Below are 10,947 nucleotides of genomic sequence, written 5' to 3'. Positions count from 1 at the left end.
GTATTCACTTCATTCTAACAAAATATTTAAAACCTCATTGAAGATTGAAACATAATTTAATACATACATTGATATTAGAGAATGAATAAATGAGATATTAAAAGTAAAATAGGAAAAAAATGACAAAAAAAATTGTTAAAGTACTTTCTTAATCTTGATGAAAAATTAATTGTTCCTATATAAAAAGAACGAAAGGATTATAAATTAATTATGTAAAAGTTAAAAATAGTTTACACTAATTTAATAAATCACTATAAAATATAAAGTTAAAATACATCACCCCTAATTCACTGTACAATGAAATATAAAGTTAGTATATCCCCTCTTTTTTTTATTATTAATGATTACTATTCAACCGTAAAAATGAGATGCCTCTGTTGATTAGAAGCCTACACTACTAGACTTTGCAGTTTATCTGCTCCTTGTTGAACCATAAATTACAAGTTAAATTATATCCAATATAAAATCCTTTAGCAACTAACATGCTATCAATACAAATTTCTTTCAGTGATGAATATTTTTGTCTTGGTCAAAAAAAAGTTATACAACATACCGAATAGGCTAAGAAAGTTTAATCAGCTGCTTGTCTAAAAGTACAAAACATACAAACTTATTCAAGATTTTTTTTTTTTTTTTTTTTTTTGGTTAAATGGAGGGCAAAGCTGAAACAAATTTATAAACACATCCGAGCAAGACTTTTAATTTTATAGATAATCAAAATATCCCTATTAAATATTTTTAAGAATTTTAATTTTATTAGTTAAAAAATAAAAGTAATTTAATTTGATAGATTATATTGGTTTATTTAAATTTAAATTCTATCAATTATTAAATAGAATATAAAAATTATTAAAATAACATACAAAATTAATATAATTGGTTTATTAATTTTCTATTTAAAATTTAACTATATTGATTGAACATAAATAAATAATTATTAAAATAAAATAAGAAAAAAACAGTTAAAATTAATGTAATGTGGAAATAATTAATAAATTGGATAACTTCATGTTTCAGTTCTTTCTTCCAAAAGAGTCATCGGAATGTATAATATTGAAAAATAGAGAAATGCACTTCAAAACAAGGCTTCATTTTCTATAATTCTCCGCAGAAAAACAAGACCCATAACTTCGATCAAACTCCTAACTTCATGAAGCTTCTTCCCTAGTAATCCTTCTCCCTCTCATCTTCCATTCTTCATGGACTCAACGAGCTCCAACCGGCCCTCCATGCGGGTCTTGACCCGCCCACCTGCCCCTGCACCCGCACCAATACCCACTTCTACTCCAGATGCTCAACCATCTTCTCAATCACAGCCTCGCTCTCTAGAAGGCGTAGTAGTTGTTGGATTTATTTCGCGGAGCCCCGACTGCTGTTCTCAGCTCATTAACCGTGTTCTTGACTCCAACACATTTGGGTCGGGTAACATCGACAAACTACTGTTTATTGATAAAGACGAACTGAGAGATTGGTTCAACTGGAGGAGAATAAGTTATTACCATGAAGAGGATAAAGGAATCTTGTTCTTGCAGTTTTGTTCAACCCGGTGCCCAGCTGTTCATGGGTCTTCCGGTACGGGTTCCGGGTTTGACTCCGCTTTAGAAGAGCGGGAGTTTGAGGAGCTTCAGGGGTTGCTTTTCATGTTCTCTGTAAGTTCATCTCTTAGTTTTGGTTATTGATTACTTATTACTTTTTTTTAAGCAATTGCTGTTTTGTTGTTTAAATTTCATTTGAGATTAGTTAGCTATATGTTGACAGTGGCTTTTTGTGGAATATTGATATATGCTTAATTCATTTTAATCATTTACAAAACAAGGGTAGAATTGTATGGATATAGTCTATATTAGATTTGTTTAATTAGGTGATGGAAATGTTTTGCTTCATGTTATAGTACATATGTTTGGCTCTGTTAACAAAATATATAAACTAATATCCTCTGTTAGATAGTTAACTAGCATTTTATATGATGGGATGGGACAAAATTTCACCAAAATATTGCAAAATATTGCAAAAATTTAGAAATCCTTGAATCGAATATTTTTGTACTTGAAGTTTTTGTTTAAGGTTTTAATGCAAGTTTGATAATATGGGTTATATATCTGATAAATGACTCAATTAGCAATGCAGGTGTGCCATGTAATTATTTATATTCAGGAGATGTCACGCTTCGACCCTCATATTTTGAAAAAGTTTAGGGTGTTACAAGCATCCAAGCATGCATTAGCTCCATATCTAAGATCCAGGACTGCCCTACCATTGCCATCTAGGTCTCATTCTTCTTCATCTTCCTCTAGGCCAACCCCTTCTACCAGTTCCTCTCCAGGGAGAAGTGGTGGAGTCATGAGTCATAATGCTTCTGCTATCTCTCTCATGTCAGGTTTAGGTTCCTACACATCGTTGTTTCCTGGACATTGTACTCCAGTCATACTCTTTGTCTTTGTTGATGATTTTTTTGATATACCTAATCCTAATTCTAACACTGAGGAATCAAAAGATGTCTCCTCACTTAATCAGTCTTCTAGTTTGACTAGTGTATCTAGACCGAGCTTACCTACTAAGAGTTCTGGTTCAGTTGTTGTGCTAGCACGCCCTGTTAGTAAATCTGAAGGTGGTTTCAGGAAGAAACTGCAGTCATCTCTTGAAGCACAGATTCGTTTTCTCATTAAGAAGTGCCGAACGCTCTCAGGTTCTGAAAGTGGTCATGCTGGTTCTAGAAGTGGAGGTGGTTCAAGTTCTACACCTTTGTTTTCACTTGACGCATCAAGGGCGGTTGTGCTGCTTGACAGGTTGATAAATCAGAAAGGAGAAGCTCTAGAGTTTGCTACCGACCTTGTGGAAGATGTTTTGAGTGGAAAAGCAACCTCAGATTCACTTTTACTTGAAAGCCATGGTCAGAATGCAAACAAGGAGGACATCTTATCCATAAAGGAGTTCATTTATAGACAGTCTGATATTCTGAGAGGTAAAGGGGGGCTGGTCACTGGCAGTAACAGTGGTCCAGCAGCTGGTGTAGGTATGGTTGCTGTTGCTGCAGCTGCTGCTGCAGCCTCAGCTGCATCTGGAAAGACATATACTACTCCTGAACTTCCGAGTTTGGAAACATGGTTGTCATCAAGCCAACTTATTCTACTTGGAATTCTCTCCGCCAAACGTGGGAGTGTAGATGAAACTGAAGCTGGTAAAAGGAAACCTCGACAACGAAACTTTGGTCCAACCCAAGTTGAAGGGTTTGCTGCACGAGGTATGGACCCTGTAGATGTTGCAGTTTCTTTGTTGGATAGTGGCAGAGGACTGAACACAAAATTTTCGACTTTATGGTGTGAAAGGACCCTTTCAACTGCCAAGGATGTTTATCTGAAGGACTTACCTGCTTGTTATCCCACATCAGAGCACAAGGCCCATTTAGAAAAGGCTTTAAGTGCTTTCCACTCAATGGTCAGAGGATCTGCAGTCCCGCTTTTTGCAAAAATGCTGGAGGATGAATGCATGTCCATTTGGAAATCTGGTAGACAACTATGTGATGCTATTAGTTTGACAGGAAAACCATGTATGCACCAGAGACATGATATTGGTAGTGATAAGCAAGAGTCACCTACAGGAGCCCCAGTGAAGCCCCATTCAAGTGGATATTTTTTCCTTCATGCTTGTGCCTGTGGTCGCACACGTCAGTTACGCCCGGATCCTTTTGACTTTGACGCAGCAAATGTTACTTCTAATTGCTTTCAAGACTGTGACAAACTACTTCCTGCAGTCCAATTACCTGAGCAAAGCAATGCTGGACCTGTGCAGTCAACCTCTTGGAGTTTGATTCGTGTTGGGGGGGCAAGGTATTATGAACCGTCTAAGGGCTTGCTACAGAGTGGATTTTCTGCCTCACAAAAGTTTCTCTTGAAATGGACAATAGTTTTGGAGAAACCAGTGAACTCAAATGGTTTGCCTGCCAAAACTAAAAGACAAAATTCTGTGAGGCAAAGTACAGATCCCCAGGTTGAAATTGATGCTGAGATAGATAGAAAGAAAGTTGGTTCCACTCAGTTGTACTCAGGAGATCTACAGTCTGGGGTTGAAAATCAAAGGAAACTCTCGGAATACAGCAAGATTGATGATAAAAAAGTTAGTTTTGGTAGAATGATACCAAATTTAACGATGAGAAAACCTTTTTCTGAGGTAGTTGCTGGATCATCAACTGCTGATTCAGGATTTCCCCCACTCCAGCAAACAAAACAGCCATCATCAGGGTCAGAGAGAGGTTTCAAACAAAATAACATAAGAGATAGGAACATAGAACAGGTTATGAATGTTGATCAAGGATCTCAAAAGTTTGAGGATATCTTACCTGGTCGTGAAAGCTTAAATGTAATGTCTAGCAGTGGTGGTGCACATGATGACCCTTATGTGCAAATTGGGAGTAATGTAGTTCCTGTGAGCATTAATGGTGGTGAAATGGTTAAACTGGATCCCAATTTGAAACATTCAGTTGTTTATGTTGGTCTTGAGCATGAGTGTCCGCATGGCCACCGTTTTTTGTTAAGTCTGGATCACCTTGATGAGCTAGGATCCCCATATTCTTTTCCTAAAGATTCTCAAGTCCCTTCTGTGGAAACATCAGACCATAATCTGGCAAATACTTCAAACGTGGGTAAGAATGGTGGTCATGGCAGAGCTCATAGGAGCTCAAAGGGTGCACATGTTGCTGCCATGAGTAAGGTTCGCAATGTGGATAAGTCAAAAGAAAAAAGGGTGAACAGTGGTCTATATGTTGATGCGTTGACACCATTCTCCAGAGCAGGGAAGGAATGGAATCAAACATCTACAAACGAACCAACATATATAGATTCTGTAAAAAATCTTGAAGCAGGTTTCCATTCTATTAGCCTCGATGATGGTGGAAGTGCTTTCTCCATGTTGAATAGAAATTTACCAGTATACATGAACTGTCCATACTGCAAGCATTCCAAGAACAAGAAGGATCTACAAAAGATTAAGTTTGCTGGTACAGTATCGCAGTTGCAAAGGATTTTTTTGGTATGTAATGCTGCTGCTTATATCCTTCTCATTTATTTTATTCAATTTCCTTAAACTTACAGAATTATTTTTTCAATTTGGGTTATCTTGTATCCAGAACCTGAAATTTGTTTCAGTCCATAGGAGGATTGATATTTGCAATGAAATAGGAGTGCTGGTCCTTTTTATGCTTGTTTAACCTTATGGAATTTGAAAGCTCCATACTTTCTGTAGGTGGTCTGTTGAAAATATTTAGCTTATTGCATAAATATTGTTAAACAAATAGGTGCTTCATATTGTTTCTAATGGAGAAGTGTTGGATGCTTTATAAATATGGACTGTGATGCATGGAAATGCATGATGCGATTTGAGGGATTGGTTGTCTTGGATTATACGAGCTGAAATTCTGTGTTCTTGTTGTTGCCAAAACAGTTGGCTATTGGTACAGTCAACTCCTTTTCTAGCTATATGAATCTGCTAGAATGATTCAAATGATTCACTGTCTTTGGTGCTTGAAGAGTTAAAACAATTGACAAGCTGAATATCTGCTCGGAATATTAGAGTTGTTATCCTTAAGCTAAACCAGTGGTAAAATATTCCTGAGGTTGAGCATGTAGTCAAAAGTTTTTTTTAAGAAACTATAATTTCTGCTTTCCATAAACTTTTTTTTTTTGGGTTTGTTACAATTAATAGTCATGAGAAGTCCTCGCTTTAGTTTGACTAAGAATACAATTCGTAGCTTGTAGAATGATCAGTCATACACGAGGTAATTAAAAGTGATATGTGCACTTCAGCACTAATGGCTGATGGAGCCTAGGCAAGTATAGGAGGAAGACTAAGCAAAGTGAGGTGCATACTTTTTGAATAGAATGTACTGACTTATATTGGAAGCTTTGTAAAGAATATTTAGAAGAGAGTTCAAGAATTAGTCATAGATGCTTGAAATCAACCCAATCACTTTTGCAAAGGTAAGAATATGATTTTTCCAATATGCTTACTTTTGTCTTGTCCTCTGAGCATTTCTTTTTATTTCGTTTTCCTATTTTATATTTCATAGAATTCTTCAAGACTGTTCAGGTACTCTATTGATATAGGGAAACAATTGGCTGCTCCTATTTTCCTATTTCATACATTATGCACAAATTTTTGCATGTAAACACTCTTCCTGGGTGTGTGCTAAGTGATGCATCTCAGCCAGGGACTTGGAGGTGCATCAGCATTGGGGTTTTGTGCCTTAGATTTATGTTGAGCAACACTGTTCATACATACAATATTCGCATGCTGAGAGATCTCTAATGCTATTAGATCATGAATTGAAGTTAGAATGAACTAATTAACTTTGTATTGTCAATTTTGATATGGTTTAGCGCAGTCATAATTTAACTTCTTTTGGGGGTTCAAGTGATGGAAACTGAAAGACTTTGTTTTTGTATCTTGGTGAAGATTTTAAAATACTTTGAATTATCAAATGCCTAATTTATGGAATCTAATTGTAGGTCACACCTCCATTTCCAGTTGTATTAGCAACATGCCCTGTTGTACAATTTGAGGTACGTCTTTTTTTATTTAAGATTTTAACTATGTAAGCATGAAATTTTATGTTTTTCTACCTGAAGAACTGCACATATATTACATTGTGGTCAGTGTAGATGTGTCAATCTGCCATGGCGATAATGGTTACAGTTAATGCATCATTGTTGTGGTGATTCACCATTAAGGTTGTATATGCTACATTACTTTTGATGTTTAAAACCATGATCGATGTCATATGTAGATGTCTTTATGGACTTCCTGGTTTATGTTGATGCCAATGAAGAAGTCTTTGAATAGCATTTAAGATTTCATTCTTTCATCTTTTTATTCTTGTCTTTGCTTGACAGTTTTTTCTTTCCAATTATCATTTTTGGCATTGATACATTATTTTTTTTGTAAATCTGATGATACCGGTCGCTTTTGCTGTATAGTTTCCTAATGTTTTGGTAATCTTTTGCTCTAAAGGCGTCATGCTTGCCGCCATCAATTGCAGACCGTGAACAAAAGTTGCAGTTTAGTCTTGGATGTCGAGTGGTCCTACCGCCAGAAAGTTTCCTTACGCTAAGACTACCATTTGTGTATGGTGTGCAACTAGAGGATGGGAAGACACTTCCTCTTAATGCTTTAGAACATCAACCAGAAATGACTGCTTGGATTATTAAGGGCACAACATTGCTGGTCATTTCTAAGGGAAGCAGTCTCAATGAGGAAACTCTGACATAGTCAAGAATTCTGAACTCTGAAATTTGGCCATGATGGTGATCCATGCCTCTTTGAGTTCATAGAAGCAGATTTCTGTGTCCAGCTTTTCCTTGACTAAGGTGAGGTTTAGCAAAACTTCATTCTATAGATAGACGTTTTTTCCTTTCAGTTTGGTATTAAAGTAATTAGGATATAGTTTATCATGTGTGCTTTTCTCTTGTTTGGATTTCTTTTCTTTAACTATTTTTGTGCTTCTTCCTATGCTCGTCTCCTCATTGAAAGGATTTTGCATGAGTTCTTTTAATCTGAGCAAAAATTTGTTTCATCTAAAGCTTTGATGACCTGGAAAGTTATTGACATAAGAATATTCTTGTTATTGAAGAAGATGGTATATATACAGATTCATGGCAAATATGAATTTCCTTAGCCGGTCCCAAATGGTTGGGATTTTAGCTTTCTTGAGTTAAGTGGAGGCTCTATGTCAAATTAGAAACTCAATGTTGATACGTGTTTTGCAGCTCAAGATTCTAAGGGGTTGTTGTGAGAGTCATAAAATTGTATTTGGTGATCAAGCTGTGACCAGAGAGTGGAGATGTTGGGAGGATTCTGCTGTTTCCAGGTACACTTCTCTCATATTTCATTCTCAATCAGGATTCTCTATAATTTATTTTTCCTATTGTTGGCTACTTTTTAATTATGTATAATTTGGACCTCTAGGTGGCGGTTTGTTTCTAATGGAGACTCCTATTGCCATGGTATGTGACGCTGTGTGTGCTCAGAGTGCTGATGGATGACTAGATTTTTTTTTTTTGATCAGCAAAATAAATAATTTTATTAGAAATCCAGGAAAAACTTATCAAACTTCAGCAATAATCCCAAGTCAATAGACTTCCCCGATACATCCAACCTAGCTAGAGAATGATAAGTGAAAAAACCTGGTCCATGGTACATCTAAACAAAGAAAACAAGTTACAAAATAGAAGCCTATTCTTGAATAAGAACAAAGAAGTCTTTTGCAATGAATCCATTTTACATATTGAGAAGATATAACCTGGTCCATTTTACTAGATTAATATGCACCACCACTTAGAATGATGTCTTGCGAATTCATTAGAGTTTGGTTTAATAGTCACCACCATTTCGTGAGTTTGAGATGCTACCGACCTCGTTGATGGTAGAGTCCCGATTATGTGCATTATTGTTGGTGCAATTTTAACAATAAGCTTTATCTGAAAAAACAAATCACTCCATCCCACTTTATTTAATGCCTTATGATTTTTGGCAGAATTTTAGTGTTTGGGTGTTCTTGTATAATCAATTAGGAATATTTCTCACCTTCTGATCTTGCTTGTGCTCTCTAGGGACGAGGTAGAATAAGTTTTACACAGGCACAGCATTGGTTTATTTTGGAACTTTCTTTCTTTTATGTTCTTTTCCCCTGTTTCAGTTGTTCTTTTATTTTATCTTCCCCATTGCCCTTTTGGTATGCCAAATGTCTGTTCGCAAGGTGTTGCGATGTGTAAGTCGAGGTCCCAGTCCTGTGGAGACCTAAAATAGCTAAAATAGAACAAGTGATGCCATATAACACCTAGCTTCCTAGGACTTCGAACTTGAATTTAGATGCTATTTGTGTTTCTCCAATTATGAAGTCGTGAAAAATAAGAAAATAAATGATCGAAATGGCAGATAATTGCTGTTCTTTCTGCTGAATGAAAGAGAATAATTGCTTGGAAGAATATGAAAAGCTATTGATGGTTTGGTTATGTATTATGATAAAGTTATTCTAGATGACCTGTGTAAGAGTGCTTAGCTGCTCTAATAGGGTATTTTTTCATTATTTTACTTTTGACAGTTATACTCTCTAATAGCATGCCGGTGAAATGAGCAATGTACAATGTGGAGTTCTGGGCAATACATTACTGTAGCCCCAGATCAATATACTGGAGGAGACTTAGAAATTCTGGTTGATTGACTAGCGTGACTGGCCACTCTTGATGTATCATTGTTAAAGGTTGAAGCTTGTAGTGTTACGGTTTGTCTTTCTCCTTTGGTACATTTTTGTGGTTTATCCACAATGATCATATAAGGCACATAGGACCCAAGTTGTTTAAGAAATTTTATTTTGCATAAGTCAAAGCATTGGGGGAGGCTGTTTTACTTTTCTTTTTCTATCCATTTTTTTGCTTACATCTTTTATCACTTGCTCTTTGTTACATTTGACTCGGATCTATCACTATTGATGCTTTTCTTGAAATCTTCCATTTCAAAAAGTCAGCAATTTTATCGCCCTCTGGTATAACACGGATGATTTTTAGGCATGTGCTTGAATCCAGCCTTGCGATCACAAGTACCCCTAAGGTGTTCATAGCCATGGAAATTGGTTGCATAGGCGAGGATGGAACTCAATTGGTGATCCTATTTCCAATGAGGTTCGCTGTTCAAGTTTGCCATGGTTGAAAAAGATCCCAATAATAATACAAGGGTTCCTTTACAAGGACCTTAATATTTACAATCCTTAAACTGTTGTTTTCATCGTCAATACTTGCATGGATAGACCATCTGCTATTCGTTGAAGTGACTGGAGATATTGCAGTAGAAGTAGAGTTTCATAGATGCAGAATCCCAGTTGTTTTGTTCTTACTGATTCAAAGAAATGATAAATATCATGAGATAGGCAAAAGTCTCCACCTACAACCTGCAATTTAAAGAGACAATTAATTTATATGTGGTCTTGTTAATTACATACATGTTAGGGTGTGCACAAAACTGGGGGAATCTTGAGCCTCCAACCCGACCCGTTTTCAAAAACTATTCTGAGAAAAATCGATATTATTTAATATTCTTGTTCCGAAAGTAATTATGGAATGATTTTGTTTCTTTGATTAAAATCGATTCATACTGATTCAAGTCTTGTCCCATAAAATAAATCAGGTAGTTTCGTCTCATTTTATCTTTAAAATTTTAATTGTCTTTTTTTTTTTATGAATTTCAAATTATATCCATAAACAACTTTTCATCATTTTTATTTTTAGTTTTTTTATGGTACCAATTACAAGGAAATAATAATAATAAAAAAAATAATAGTATGTGTTTTTTTAAATATGAAATAATCAATTAATTAAACGTATTTTTTAATATAGGTTTTTCCTTTAGTATATGTTAAGTAAATCCTTTTAAATAAGTTTTTTCTATTAAACAAAAATGGAAAGACTAATCAATACAAGTAAAATATAAACTTCAATTAATTTGATTACTAGATTATTGATTATTTTTAATGCTATCATTATTTATTTTTCAAGTGATATTCATGATTAATTAAGTAAATATCAAATCAAATCAGCTTAAAAATAACAGTAACAAAAACAACGATGAATTAAAATTCATACAATATATATAAAGTCAAATTATATATAATTTTTGCATTATTTTGTTTTATTATATTTAATATTTTTATTAACTAAAAAGTAACTACTTAAAAATTTTCTAATATATATTAACTTTAGTAGTAGGTCATCAATGATTGAAATTAATTATTTGATTTTTTTTAATTCACTTATATAGATGAATTTTGTTAATATAGTAATTTTATCTTTTTTTATTAAAAATAATTTAATCCTAATTGATTTCCGACCCGACCTCATCTATTCCATCCAATTCTTTAAACTCAAATTTCCATCCCGTTCCGTCTTAAACATTAGATGGAATTGA

At 34.8% G+C, this 10,947-nt stretch overlaps 1 protein-coding gene across 4 annotated transcripts; it reads left to right on the top strand.

Annotated features, from left to right (window-relative positions):
• Positions 1 to 1,026: 1,026 nt before the first annotated feature.
• LOC105628004 (uncharacterized) lies at positions 1,027 to 10,127 on the top strand. Of its 4 annotated transcripts, none has more exons than XM_020676889.3 (7): positions 1,027 to 1,649; positions 2,128 to 5,025; positions 6,501 to 6,554; positions 7,003 to 7,358; positions 7,758 to 7,858; positions 7,957 to 7,994; positions 9,555 to 10,127. In XM_020676889.3, the coding sequence occupies exons 1-4, from the start codon at positions 1,200 to 1,202 to the stop codon at positions 7,258 to 7,260; spliced, it is 3,660 nt and encodes a 1,219-aa protein (XP_020532548.1). In that variant the 5' UTR covers positions 1,027 to 1,199; the 3' UTR covers positions 7,261 to 7,358; positions 7,758 to 7,858; positions 7,957 to 7,994; positions 9,555 to 10,127. The 4 variants fall into 4 exon arrangements, with proteins under 4 accessions (XP_020532548.1, XP_012064681.1, XP_012064684.1 ...); XM_012209291.4 differs by lacking the exon at positions 9,555 to 10,127 and adding an exon at positions 9,092 to 9,513; XM_020676890.3 differs by lacking the exon at positions 9,555 to 10,127 and adding an exon at positions 9,092 to 9,513 and having other exon boundaries at positions 1,508 to 1,649; positions 2,120 to 5,025.
• The last annotated feature ends 820 nt before the right edge of the window (positions 10,128 to 10,947 follow it).

The sequence above is a fragment of the Jatropha curcas genome, chromosome 1, assembly GCF_041381405.1.
Source record: "Jatropha curcas cultivar XTBG-Jc1 chromosome 1, XTBG_Jcur_1.0, whole genome shotgun sequence".
Classification (NCBI taxonomy): domain Eukaryota; kingdom Viridiplantae; phylum Streptophyta; class Magnoliopsida; order Malpighiales; family Euphorbiaceae; genus Jatropha; species Jatropha curcas.
Note: the sequence above shows the minus strand (reverse complement) of the source record. Positions and strands in the feature narration are given on the sequence as shown.